Source organism: Eubalaena glacialis, chromosome 15, assembly GCF_028564815.1.
Source record: "Eubalaena glacialis isolate mEubGla1 chromosome 15, mEubGla1.1.hap2.+ XY, whole genome shotgun sequence".
Classification (NCBI taxonomy): Eukaryota; Metazoa; Chordata; class Mammalia; order Artiodactyla; family Balaenidae; genus Eubalaena; species Eubalaena glacialis.
Window position 1 is genome coordinate 70705016 of NC_083730.1, and position 14577 is coordinate 70719592.

The window sequence follows — 14577 nt, forward strand, 5'->3', positions numbered from 1 at the left end:
TGAACAAAGAACAAAGGAATACAAGACAAGGATGATGAGGTGGCAGGGTGCAGACAGATCACATGGGGCTCCTCTCACAGGCCTAAGAGTTTGGATTTTATTCTTTGTATGATGGGAAGCGACTGAAGGCTCTAAGGAAGGGAATGACACAACGTGATTTAAGTTTTAATATCATTCTGGCTTTGTGTGGAAAATTAAATGGAGTGGGCAAGAATGGACGGCAGCAAAAGTTAACTAAAAATGGATTAAAGAGCTAAATGAAAGAGTTGAACGTATAAAATTCTTAGAAAAAAACATAAATTGAATGTCAAAATTAGAAGCTTTTTAAGCCTCAAAGGATATAAGAAAATGAAAAGACAACTCACAAATGGGGGAAAAATACTGCAAATCATGTATCTGATAGGAGACTAGTATCCGGAATACTAGTATCCGAAGGACTCTTACAATAAAAAGCCAACCCAATTTAAAAATGGGTAAAAGATTTGAACAGATATTTCTCCAAAGATCTACAAATGATCAATAAGCATATGAGAAGATGCTCAACATCATTAATCAGCAGGGAAATGCAAATCAAAACTACAATGAGATACTACCTCATGCCCATTAGTATGGCTGCCATTAAAAAAAAAAATTCCAAAAATAACAAGTGTTGGCAGTGATGTGGAGAAAATGGAGCCTTCATACACTGTTGTTGGGAATGTAAGATGGTACAATCACTTTGGAAAACTGTCTGGCACTTCTTCAAAAAGTGAGGAGTTACTGTATGCAATTCCAATTGTAGGTACATGTGTATGTACATACCCAAGAGAAATGAAAACATATGTTCACAGAGAAACTTGTACACAAATGTTCATAGCAGCATTATTTATAACAGTCAAAAGAATGAACAGCAAGAGATGAATGCAGGGAGGCAACCAGAGAAATCTGAGAGACATGGAGCTTGCATTAACGCAATGGTGCTAGAGATGGAAGAAAGGGAGAGATTTAAGGGGGAAAAAATTAAAAACTGACTTAAAATTCCCCAATTTGTGGGAAAGGAATAAAATAGCCAGACACAAATTGAATAACTTCTGGAAGGTATAACAAGACTCTAAAATTCAAGAGAATTATAAAAAACAAAAGGAGAAAGAATTATTTTTCACAGAACAAAAGGAAAGTAGGAATGAGAAATGAAATATAACATAAAGAAGAAACTACATTGGAAAATGTCTGACATTCTTCTGAAATAGGATCACTCCTGATGTAGAAAACTTTGAACTATGCAAACCTTAAGACTCAGGCCTATATACAGAGAAAAAAAATTATGTGTTGACAGCTAATTCTCGACTAAAGAACGAATTACTCTATTTGGCTGATATTTATTAATTTCTTACTTACTATACTTACTCAGTGATGCTCATATCTCTGTGAAACATCATATGTAATCAACCTTTGCATTCTCAGATGATTTAAACTTCTCATTTTTAAACACGAACATAACTTAAGTTCCTGGCAAATGACTCTTGTTGCTTACAAAAATGAGCTCTTAACTTGAACCACATGAAACTTTTAAACAATGATTTTCAATAAAACCTCTGCTTCAACCTTTGAGGAACGAGGCCATTTTGGAGCTGGGAAAGCTTTATGAATTCTCCATCATCCAGGACTGACTGAAGTTGGCTAGATTATAATGCTTATGGGGAATAAAAAACAGTAATGCTGATTTTCCCCAAGAAGGAAGAGAAAACAATAGGAAAAGGATTGGTCAGTGTGTCTGCATGATGTCTCAGGACAGCTGCAAGTTTTTCTCTGAAATACCATCTTAAAAGCTGCACCACATTTCCTTGACCAGCTTCAGAATTCTTCAACCAATAAATTCTGTCTCCCCTCCCCACCATCCACTATTAAGTGTATATTAAACAACCTTAGGAAACGTCCTCAAACTTTTTTGCCAAACGGGGTACACAACAAGACAAATATGTATGCGTACAGAAATACCTGATTAGGTGTCAAATGGAGAAGTGACAAAAAGTGATGGTGTTTAGGAAAGAAGGATCAATATGAATGAAAGTAGTCAAGGAATGCACGGGACAGATCTGAGCTGTGCTCAGGACACCAAGCAGGTTATGAGCGACCTGACAGAGGCCGAACAGGTCACTTCTCGAGGACAATAAAGAGACGGGCTTGCTTAGAGCCAAGGGTTTTTACTTTGGACAGAGTTATAACAATTGGAGATACATGGGTAATCTTGAGTAAGTACCTTGTTAAGTTCAACTTTATTTTGGATAAAGACTGGAGACTTTAAAGACTTAGGAGAAAATGGGGTGTGGTGAAATCCATGGTCTTGGAAGAAATTTCTCTGTAAACTCTTTTGGAGTTCACTTTAGGAAATGGAAAATTTCCTCCCACAGGGCTCAGCAGTAAAGAGAGCGATAGAGGAGCCGCAATGCCTCCTGGGTTCCTGGGCTATCTCTGCTACCAAACAGCAGTGACATATCAGCCAGCTACTGAAATCTTAGTCACTGGACCTAGTTTCCTCACTAGCAAAGGTTGACATGGAGAATGAATGAGCTCCCACCTAGAGCACTTACAGTGACCAGTACACAGGAAGTACTAGATCCTCTGCTTAGAATCACAATGGGTTAACACTCACTATAAGTTATCAAAGGAAATGGAAAGAATATCATCCCATAAGAGGACTATTACCTGAGACTCAGGGAAACCAGACATTTGAAATGTCCCTTGTGATGATCACTAAATTTTGTATTTATTTTATTTTTATGTAGGAAAAATATACTACTCCTCAACCTCTACTGTAAGGCTGGTAGCCCTGAGAACTCCTTCTTTAATGTAGCATGTTACGGATGTATTAAATTTTGAATTTTTTAATACTTCACCAAGATTGTTTCTCAATCTTCTGGCTGAGATTAAGTGTGTATATCTTACCATGAAGTGTTTTTTGCTGAAATGGGAAAGCATACTGACCAGGGAATTCAGAGACCTCGATAACACTGGGTAAAGCAGACCCCAGAATTCAAGTGTCCCAAATGTAAAGTAAGGTGCTGGCAGCCTCAGCCAACCAACTTACCCAGCAAGGTTTGCCAAGTTTGCAAGCCTATCTATCGATGCTATACAGTGACAGTGCACAGAGCACTATAGGTTTCCCAATGGAATAAATCCTGGAAAAGGGAACATATATTTCTGGACACAAATTTAACTTCCTCAGGGAGAGAGAGCTCTAAAACTCTCTAGGGACTGTGGGTATGTCTTCAGCATGCTGAACGGACGCCCTTGCAGGACACTGAGGTCTGATGGGGCTGTACTGCCAGCCCTGGGCCATGACTGTGGTCTTTCCTCCACAGGAAGGCCTGAGCTCTTGCTGCTAAACGATTCTTTACCCTTCCATAACAGTTATCCTGGGGCTACTGTGCTTTCAGTATGACACTGATAACTTTGAGTGTGGACATGTGATTGCCCTTGCTCCATGACCTCCCCCACAGGACCACAGTGACAGTGGGTCCCTGTTTTGTCTTTATTAACGGACAGCTTTTTTATTGTTTTTCATTACCACCAGAGTGGCTATTATCTGCCACACTGTCTGAGATCCATTACTGCCACCTTTCCTTCTTCCCTTTCCTGTCTCATGCCTCTCCAGGCTTCCATCCAGAACTGCCATCTCGGTGTGACAAGGCCAGCCTTCTATGAGCATCAAATAGTCCTCACCATCCGATCAGACCCCATCTCACCCTTCTCATGGGGCACCTGTGCTCATCAGCGCAGGCCCTTGAGACTGTGACTTGTGACCAAAAGAGCATGGGATTAGAAATCAGAGAATCCAGGCTCAGTCTCCATCCCACCACTTACTAGCTGTGTGACTTCGAGTAAATATGAAACTTAGTGTCTTCTTATGTATAATGTGTATACTGCCCATGTCTCAGGACTGCAATGAGGACTAAAGGAGTGCATGAAAGGGTGAAACCAAAGGGTACTGTGGAATGATTTCAGCTCCTTCAAGGAATGAAGAAGCAGCTCCAGAAGCCATACTGTGCTGGGAGGCTGGCCTCCAGAGTCAAGGTTTTCCTTTATTTAATCGCCTGAAAGGAATTCCGAACCTCATCCCAATAATCCCTCCAGAATAATAATATCTCTTGCACTAACCATATTTATACAGCCCTCTTGAACTTAACAGATCCATTATGTATGGCTGGAGTGTCACCTAAATCAGATATTTCAAAATTAATATTTATCATTCTTTACTTTCTCATTAAACAAAAATACAGAAGAGTAAAATAAATTTAAATCACCCATAACTCCACCACCAAGGGAAAAACATTCTTAACATTTTAATGAATCTCTTTCTAGGCGTTTTTCTGATTAATTTTTAAAATTATATACAACATATTATTTATGTACAAATTTAGCAACTGGTCTTTTCCATGTAATAATATATCAAACATTTTCTCAATATTCCAACTCTTAGTTTTCAAACGAAGGATATTTTGAATCTATTTCAAGTTTATATGGACATCATAGACCAAAAGAAAATTTTATATATCAAATTTTTTGGTTTATTTTAGATGCTCCAGAGAGTTGAATGTTTATAATAAAGGGAGTTTCTATATATTGGTAAAATTCAATTAATGAGTAAATGTAAAATGCTAGAAAAGTAAGCTGAGTAAGCTAAGTAAACATAAGTAAATTCAATACTACAAATATTATATAGGTTATACCATCTAGAATGCTAAAATTCTCTCAAATGGCACATTTTTAGATATGCTTAAGGTGCTAACAAATTAACAGAAACCATGAATAACACAGTCTTTATGGATAATTGATTAATCAAAGTTATTGCCTTCATTCAAACCTGCATCAGAAACAAAGAAATGCTGTGTTCTAAGCGAAAATAAAAGTAAAATTTAAGGTTCTACAAAGTGATGACCCACTTTATATTCATGTGTCATTATAAATGAAGCAATAGCCCCAAACTGAGAAAACATGAAAAATACTAATCATCACAGCTTATCTGCAACTTTAAAAAGCTCTATAAAACCCTGGCATTAATCAACATGAAGAGAAGAAAGCCAAGAGCAGAGCAGATTCCCTCTTCCTTTGATAAACTGGGGACACTACTGACAAAAAAAGACTCTTAAAAACCATTACTGATCTTTCGCCCTTGGATAAATATTGGTATGCATTTTCTATTTTAAAATATTTATGCCAAAGACAGAGATTAGACTACCAAACTTAGGAGAATGTGCGAAAGAACTTCTGCAAACAAAAGAGATAAAAACCATGAACAAAGGATTTGAAGGGTCAAGTCACACAGGAAGTTCAAAAGGCCAAATTAATATGAAAAGACATTCAACTTCACTAATAAGGAAATGCAAATTTAAACAAGGGGCTATTTTTTGTGTATCAAATTGGCAAAAATTAAAAAGATAGAAAAATATGGGAAAACGAATGTTCTCAAACTCTTGGAAGGCAATCTGGCAATAATATCAAAATTTTAAAAGAGCATGGACTTCCAGCAATCCTACTGTAATGAATTTCTCCTAGAGAAATAGTAACCTAAGGCATAAAGACTTAAAGAAATACTATCTGTAACAGACAAAAAGGAAAATACCTAAAACGCCTAAATCAACTTACCATTTAGAGAATGGTTAAGTAAACTATGCTTATGTCCACACCAAGAAATTTTACTCAGCTTTAAAAAGAATGGAAAGGGCATTAAATAATAACAACATGAAAGGATGCTCGTGATATATCACTGCATGAAAATTAATGCAAAGTGCATAACCATATGTATGGTATGATCCCATTTGCTGTGGGAAACAATAAATGATACAAGTGACATATTTCTATGTTTTTTAAAAACTTATTTGAATATGTATAGAAAATGATCTGTAAGCATAAACTCTAGCCTGTTTCTAGTTTCTCTCTGGAGTTATGGGTATGTGATGACGTGAGATGGGGACTAAGTTTTTAATTTATAATCTTCTGTTTGAATTTTTTAATAAGCAGACAGATCACTTTATAATCTAAAAATAACTAATAAAGGGGGAGAAACACTCTCAAAAAATTAAAATGCAACATATTAGCACGATGAAAAAAAATTTTTAGGGGGGGTCACATTAAAATTTTTTTAAAGCACCTCATCACATCTACTAGTGAGTTAGGTAGTTACATACTGAATAAGTAGGCTGGGTAGTCAAAGCGTGATTGTTTAATATGATGACTAAGCACCAAATGTGAACACCCTGCTTACCTCTTCAGGTGATAAATTTTGTGTGTATACTGTCCCTTTTCTCCATCTTTTTCATAAGGTTCATTCTTTAAGACTTCAATTCCTTCTCCACCACCAGTCTCATTCTTACTGGCTTCTGCAACAGAGTAAAGCTGCCCAACCTGATACTGAAATATCAAAGAGTACAGAATTTCAATAAGTCAGCATAAATGCAGAAACTTCCTGTGCTAAAATCTTATTGTAGATATAGAAAAGCACATCCAAACCATTTAGCGCGTATGTTCTATATGAAAACATGACTCAAATCAGAAATCAATATGTTTAGAGAGACAAACACCAGATGATCATACAGCTTCAAGAAACTGTAATATTTTACAAGATTTCCATTATTTAAGGAAACTGTTGGTTATAAATATTCTGGTGCTTTAACATATACTACCCACTTATCAAGACATCTTGACACTTGTTTCAGTTTTTTGAATAATAAATACACACCTCTATTTTCCAAAGCATTTTCATATCTATTATACCTCACTTAGTTTCACAAAGTTCTAAAGAAGGTATGGAAGGAACATAATTGTTACTTTGCCAAATAAGAAAGCTGAGCAATCAGAATACCATTCTCAATAATGAGGAGGGATATAGAGTGTAACAATAAAAGCCTGCAAGTACAAAGAACCATTACAGTCTAAATTTTAGTAGACCTCTGGGGTGTTCTTTTCCATGCCTATGTATATGACATGGCTGATTTGGCCCTTGCCCACCTAAACAGAAACAGTACTGGGTATCCAGGGTGAGAACAGTTAATTGTGAAGTTCTCCAGTAAACAGAAACTGTTTTTAAAGTATTTATAAATATCTAAGTATTACCATAAAAGGCAAGAAATTGATGATAGTGGTTTCTATTTCATTTTAAAGTGAATGAGAATTCTCAGTGGCCTTCACCAATACCTGTGGGTGGGCACTATTGTTCTATGCCAATCTGGAGTTTCTAATAGTTCCAACAAATGATAAAAAGCAAAGTTCTTGTGTTCTAATTTGTTCTAGTGACTCAATCATGGCATTATCTCCAGTCTCTACAAATTTGGCTAAATTTCTTCCTTCCAATGAAGACAGCCTGAAGAAAGGTTTTTGTCTTTTTTAAGCATATTTTCAAAGAAAAACTACCTCTCAAAAGTAATAATTCAAAACTAACATTTTATTTGAGGAATAAAAAAACAGGGGTGGTTGTAAGCTCAGTAAATATTCATATCTAAAAAGCCCATGGGACTATGATGCTATCTTGCAGGTTAATTTACTTACACACACACACACACACACACACACACACACACTCAATTTGGAAAGGTTTCTTAAAGGCATCAAAAAAGTTTTTGTAGGGATTTTAGACTGCAGAAAGGGCTGTCTTTTTTCTTTTGGTTTTCATGATACAACACCAGGGTTAGTCCAGTAATGCTACAATCCTTACGTCCTTCAAAATATACTTCTCAACACTGTGATATTTTGAAAACATGATTAAAATGTCTCTAAGCCAGAGGGTAAATTTGATCTTGGTCAGGAACAGAGTAACAAAAACTTACACAGAAACAACAACAGTATCCAAAAGTATGATATTAATGGACTGATATTTTGCCACATGCTACTAGGCTTTCATTCTCATTTTTAAGAATAACTTAAAGACAAGAGGCATGTTTATTAAGTCCAAATATAACAAAAAGCTGAGATTATTCTGGGTGACAATACCAAGACTCAGAAACTAGCTGAGACCAAAAGAAAAATTTGACAGAAACAAACGTCAATTTCCACATTCAAGTTCAAACAATTGTACAAGTAAAGAATAGGGGTGCCTGGCTTGTCTCAAGTGTTCTAATTCACTTTAATACGGAAACCTCAGGCGCTACTGAGGTACATGCGGCTATGTTCAAGTCTACATGAAACAGTGACAGACAGCTACTCCTTTTCAGTTCCTGCATTTTATTTTTGTTCTGTCTGCCTTCTGTCAGCTGTCACATCGTAGGTTATCAGTTTGTTTTGTCCCACTTCCAATTCACTGCTTCTAATCGAGTGTCAGCTCTAGGAAAACCAGATAACCTAGGAGTGCAAGCTGTGCGCAAGTTATAGAAGGACCCAAAGGCCTTTATGGGTTTTCCTACATGTATCTTGATTTCTCAGAAGCCGCCTCTGCTTTTATCCTCATTCCTGGCTATACTACAGAGAGCTACAACTGCAGAACATGCAAGTTCTGAATAGGTGATGCATTTCTGTACCATGCAGATCAAGGGAGACAATGATCTCTCACGGATCTGTGGTCAGACTGTGTTGGGAACACTTTTTCAGTTGAGAGTAACAACTACAGCACGTACAGTGAGCGGTGAGACGAGCTGGTGAGAAAGTCTGGAGATCACATTATATTAGGCCAAATGAATGTGCTGGGAATGTTTAACCTTGTGACCTCACGCAGAGAGGATGGAACAAAAGGGCCAGGAGGAGGAGAGAGAATTGCCAAAAAATACCCTGAAAGGTCACCATGTGCAAGACAGAACAGGCTTACTTCTCTTTGCTCAAGTGGAAGGAACTGTAAACAGCAGGCAAACTTTATAGGAAAGCAGATTTTGGTTTAAAGTAACGACAAATGTTTAAAATATGCAACAGTAAAGTAGGCTGCTTCTCCAAGCAGCAAGTGACTTAACCCTAAAGTGCCTAAATTGAGGCTGGAACCTTCTTTCTCTGGGATACTGTAGACAGAATTCCTGCACCGGACAGGAAGTTAATCTACATTCTGAGACCCTTCCAAAACAAGGCAGTGTTAACAAAAATTCATTTACAATTAATTATCTCTAACACATCATAGTTCACTCTGTCACATAAACTGCAAAGTAAAGGTAAATGAATACAATGAAAATATGTCTTTAGATTAGCGTATCAAAATAAACTATGTAAGCAAGACTTACCTCCTGAACCGAACATGGCAAAACCACACGGCTAAAAAGACAAAAGGATAACAAATATGTTACACATGAAATAGTTGGCTTTAAAACACAGATCTCCACGATTAAAGAGTTTTCGTTTTAAATCCAATGATAGCTTAGTACAAGATGTTGTTTATGGAAGAGGGTCTTTGCAATGACTACAGCTCTAAATAAGAGTTTTTAAATGGGGGAAATAAAACTACCCATTCCTGGCTCTCAACAATCACTTGCATTTAGCATCCTCATTATACCAGGACCCCAAAAACGCAGTTGTAGAGATTCTTGTGAGGAGTAAAGGAACAAGAGAAAACTCATCACTGAACATTGCAGGGTACAGGATATATTATTTGTAGACTGCCTGGTCAGGTTGCCCTTGTGAAACTTTTAGTATGGTTTCATTCTCTATCTATATATTATGCATTTTGTTTTTACGATCTTTCTCCCAGAATGCATTTCTTGAATCTCACGAATGAATGCCTCCAAAAATTATTCCCCACTACCCAATTATTCCTCAATTTTATTGAGAAAAACAAGTAAAAGGTCCTTTAGACTTAGTAAGAAAAAACTTTACCATGGAAAATACATTGAACTTTATCAATATAACCCCTTTTCAATATAAGGTTTCTGTGTTTGATCTTGTCCAAGAGTTTGTTACTGTACATACAAAAGGACCAGTATAGAGGCATAATGCTCCTAAAGATGAATTCGAAAAAAGAATTCTATGATGAATTATTTTATATATCAGGATATTGCATTTTATCTCCAGATTCTTACAGGGAAGTACCCTCACACTTATTTCCACAATAAGCTCTGAAAACCAAGGCCATCCCTGAATATCAAATGTCTCATGATAATAGCTGGTGTCCAAGATAGCAACTTTTTTTTTTGGCCTGGTCATTCTCACACTTTTCCCTCCTAACCATCAAGCTACCATAGCAGTGCCATTTAAAATCTTATTTTAACTCTTCCTACTATGAGGAGAGAAAAAAAAAATCATGGCATTCACCTCAATTTTCATTTTACAGAAAATTCCCAGTAGTTTTCCTCATTCCAACTTCTCTTCAGCTCACTTTTCACCTATTTGTCTCTCCTTAGTCTCCTCAAACAACGATGCTTGAAAGCCCACATCACCTTAATCTCCAACACGTGTAAAACACGTCTCCTGTTACTCCCTCCTCCTTGACTACTGGGGGTCACTCATCACTCTGTCTTTCTGATAATGGTCATCTAAAGACAACGAACATTCTCAAAGTCACAATGGTTACTAATTTTTATTCTCATCAAGAATAAACTTGTTATACAAAATCCTTCCATACCTAATCATTTTAGCTGTCTCCTAAGGGTACACACTAACTTGCTGTCTCAGTTACAGAAAATGAACTAGGGCGGAGGCAGGGGGAAGACTATGATACAGGCTGGGAGCATATTTTGGGAGGTACAGACAAAGATACAGTTTGGGAGCATATTTTCAGGGTCTGGAATACAATGGTAAGAAATCTATTAAATTTATTAGACAACAAGGAATCCTGGAAGGTTGTTCCAAAAGGTAAGTGACATAGCTACAGCTAACCTGAAGACGTCATCTGTAGGTGGTTAAAAACATTGAGAAGCAGGAAGGTGGGGAAAAGCCATCTTTTGGGAGGCAGGGCAAGGATGTACAAAGGTCCAAATGAGGTTGCTGGGATGCAGAGGAAATGGAAGGAAAGAACAGAAAGGAAACAGTTAAAGACTTCCCTAAAGTTTCACAAAACCAAAGAATCACTGCTGAGTAATTTTAACAACTACTCACTAGTAGGAAGATCCCTATTTTTATATACTAACACTTTCAGGGAAACTTACTTCACATAATGAAAATGACTGATAAAGACATTGTGAATGAATGATGAGTCAAGTAACTTCTTCAAGATTTGCTTAAGAAAAAGTAAAAGAGAAAAGAAACAGGCTTTGATTTTGTATTATTATTCTAAAAGCAGTATTCAACTTTTAGAGCAATTTGAAATTTTTCAAACTTCTCTGAAAATCCTTCTAAAATAATTTTCCAGATCGAACTACAAATAGTTCTTTAAAACCAGGACTTCTACACTAATGGCAATTTCATCTATTGCTTAAGCAACAACCTGAAGGGAACTCCCCAACCTGAGAACGTTATTTCTAACCTTTTAATTCATGTCAAAAATAGATGGCATTTTTTAAGACAACAAACATTTGCCAAAGTATATTACAGTTTACCAACATCTTCACAAAGGAATGACCTATTCATTGCTCCTGACCAAAAACAATTTTAGAAAGTTGACGTGTGAGTAGGAAGAATCATTTTTTTTGTTAGACAACACTGAGTTCTTACAGTGTGCTAGACTAGATGCCGTGCGGGATACCGGGAATACTTAAATAAAGTAAGAAACAGCCTCTGACCTCAAAAAGTCTAGGAGGAAAATGGGAATTCCCTACCGGCCCAGTGGTTAGGACTCCGTGCTTTTACTCCCAAGGGCCCAGGTTCAATCCCTGGTTGGGGAAATAAGATCCCACAAGCCACGCCTCAGCCAAACAAACAAACAAAAAAGTCTAGGAGGAAAAAAAAGTCTAGGGGAGACATACATGAGGAGTGAACATCAAGAAATGTAATTGTATAACTCCTCCAGAAAAAATATTACACCTTGAACACATTTCAACACTTGTTACCTTGGTACATTAAAATTTTTATAAAGAAAGTAATGATTCACAAAAAGCACAGCATGCAAATTCCCAATGAGAATTTCTTTCCATGATTTAGCCTGATACTACTCACATAACTGTCAAAGGGATCTACTGAACGCTTAATTCACATTTTAGGAGGGAGGAAATAACTAAGAGAAATGACTAGATCTATGACCTAAAATCAGTTCTGCAACGCACTTGCTATGTGACTTGGGCCAAGTCAATTTCCTCCTGTCTTATTTCTTCCAGAAGTCTTAATACCTGCCACTTATCAGTTACAAGAACTTCAGAGTAATAAATGAGATAACACTTGCATGATACATTGTACAAACGACTTGGATGAAAAATTTTATAAATCCAAAGTTCAATACTATAAGCTTTAACTGAAAATGTGTCTTTTCTCAGGATCCCTGTCACTGAATAAAGTTATAATTTTTCATTAATTTATTTAACAAATATTTATTGAACACTTACTATGTGCTGAAGACTATTCTAAGAGCTGAGGATGTGAGAGTGAGCAAAACAGATTCGTGGAGTTTACATGCAGTGAGAGAACACATCTAGTAAAATAGAAAAAATAATTATTGTGTTGCATGTTAGTGGTGATAACTGCTATGGAGAACAATAAAGCAGGGAAGGCAAACACCAAATTGAGGGGGGGGGGGAGTTGCAATTAGATCTTCAGAGAGGGATTCCCTAAGGTGATATTTAAGCAAAGACCTGAAAGGAGGTGAGTTAGTGAGATGAGGGAAGAGCTCTTCATGCAGAGGGAACAGCAAGCAGAAAGGCCCTGAACTGAACTTTCCCTGGAGTAGTGGAGGAACAGCAAGAAAACTTGTGAACTTGGAATGGGCAAGGGAAGGGCAGTAACTGAAATCACAGCACAAAATAGTGTTAAGACCTCCTAGGCTATCGTAAAGGCATTGGCTTTTATTCTCAATGAGATGTGAGATAAGGAGTCTAAAGGATTTTAAGCAGAGAAGCGACAGGAGTGACTTTTTAAAAGAAGTTTGAGAACTAACACTAAAAATAAGCTGTCCGGAGTTAGCTAAATTAAGCCAAGAATTTTAAGAGTTTAAAATCAAAAGAGCATTTGAAAAAGCCAAGAACGGGCCACACTCGAAATCCCTAGTTGCCCAAGAGATGCTGACAACACGAACCAGCTGTGACAGCTGAACATTCCCTACCAACCAGATTTCCTGTGATATTCACAATCCCTGCCGGTAGGAAATGCCGTAACTTTTCAACAAAACCACTTCGCCGGTCTGATGCACCTGGAAACCCTTTTGTATGACCAACCACATGTTAACGCCTCATCTAAACCCCGGGAAGTACACGGAGCCCAGAGTGTCACCCCATCTTAAAGATGTAGAAACTGAGACTCAGAGCAGAAAGATGGCTCTCCCGTTAAGGGGAGCTTCACTGCCCAGTGAAGAGCATGTTTTCCGGACTCCCGACTCCAGCATGAACTTCAGGGCACCTACGTCCCACCTCCAGCCCCGACACCAGGGCTACCTTTACCTGGCAAGCCCACCTCCCGCGGGTTACAGACAGGCTCCACCCCGGACGAAAAATCACAGACCCACCGCGTCTCCCCCACCCTCGGGCTTCGGCTGGGTCCCACCCGAGAGCCTGGGGATGGGCCCAGGTTCAGACTGGGGTGAGGGGGTTAGGGAGAGAAGGCGGGTCCCAGCGGAAACTCCCGGCCGCGTCTTCCTGAGCCACGCGCTGCGGCCGAGACCCTGCCGCCTCCGCCCCTGGGTGGGGAGAGGGCAGCACTGTTACCACGACAACGCCAGGGGGGCCTGGGGGCGCGCCGCGGAGGGGCCTCGAGCGGGCCGGGGGCGCGAGCCGGAGCAGGGGGCGCGCGCAGGGAGCGGCCGGCCCGAGGCTCGCTCCTTCTTAGGAATATTCCGCCACTTCTCAATCAATGAATCTCCCACCACCGCCGTCCCGGAACCTCGCTCACGCCCACCGATCCTACTCACAATTCTTTAATCAGCACCATCTTCCCGGAACCCCTTCACAGCTGCCGCCACTATCTCTACCACCGCCGCCGCCGCCGCTACCGCCTCTCACGGCGCCTGCGCGGCCCCGCCCCCTGCCTCCCGGGCCGCTGCGGCGCCTGCGCGTCCACACCCTTCCGCCACGACCCGTCACGTCAGCGCGCGAGAGTAGCTGGCCCCGCCCCAGTTCCGCGCCCCACCCTGGGCTCGCGCGGCTTCCACTGCGGCTGTGCGGGCTCAGCGCGCGCTAAGCGCGCGCTCGGTCGTCTCGCGTTGGCGATTTCTCCATTCAGTCAAGTTCTCTCGAGGCGGCTGTGCAGTCTACGCTCTCTGGTGAGTTTTCCAGTCGGTTCCCTCGAAGTCGTTTTCTGGTGACCAGAGCTAAACTTTCTCTCACAACTCTTGAGAAGGAGGCGCGCCTTCTTCACAGACCCCCCACTTCAGAAGTCCGTGTTAAAGACTCGAGACGGGTCGGAGAGGGGTTGGAGGGGTGGGCGGCTCGCGCGCCGGTTCCACGAGCCCAGAACCAAGCCGCGTACAGCTGTGGCTGCACGAGTTCCCAACGCCCACACCCCCCTGCCCCCGAATCCAGAATCCCCCCGTGGCTGTGACCCGACCACAGGGGCGCCCGACCCTCCCGACCAGCCCCCCGGGGGGAAAGGGGGTGCGCGCCCTTAGGTCCCGGA

The 14577-nt window shown here is 39.8% G+C and overlaps 1 protein-coding gene, 1 long non-coding RNA gene and 1 other non-coding gene across 4 annotated transcripts in view; 1 reads left to right on the forward strand and 2 right to left on the reverse strand.

Moving 5' to 3' along the window:
* The window catches only part of PITPNB (phosphatidylinositol transfer protein beta), a 61031-nt gene extending 47063 nt beyond the window's left edge, over positions 1–13968 (reverse strand). For both annotated transcript variants that reach the window (XM_061168913.1, XM_061168914.1), the window contains exons 1-3: positions 13874–13968; positions 9174–9204; positions 6245–6390 (exon numbers count right to left, since the gene is read on the reverse strand). In XM_061168913.1, coding sequence (XP_061024896.1) covers positions 6245–6390; positions 9174–9204; positions 13874–13893 — 197 coding nt within the window. In that variant the 5' untranslated portion in view covers positions 13894–13968. The remainder of the gene's footprint in view (positions 1–6244; positions 6391–9173; positions 9205–13873) is intronic.
* LOC133076026 (small nucleolar RNA U109) lies at positions 2758–2879 on the reverse strand. Its single transcript, XR_009697448.1, has one exon. It is a non-coding gene; the product is annotated as a small nucleolar RNA U109 (small nucleolar RNA).
* A 156-nt stretch (positions 13969–14124) lies between the features above and the next one.
* LOC133075887 (uncharacterized) overlaps positions 14125–14577 on the forward strand; it is a 58744-nt gene continuing 58291 nt past the window's right edge. The window contains exon 1 of the long non-coding RNA XR_009697419.1: positions 14125–14224. This is a non-coding gene — a long non-coding RNA (uncharacterized LOC133075887). The remainder of the gene's footprint in view (positions 14225–14577) is intronic.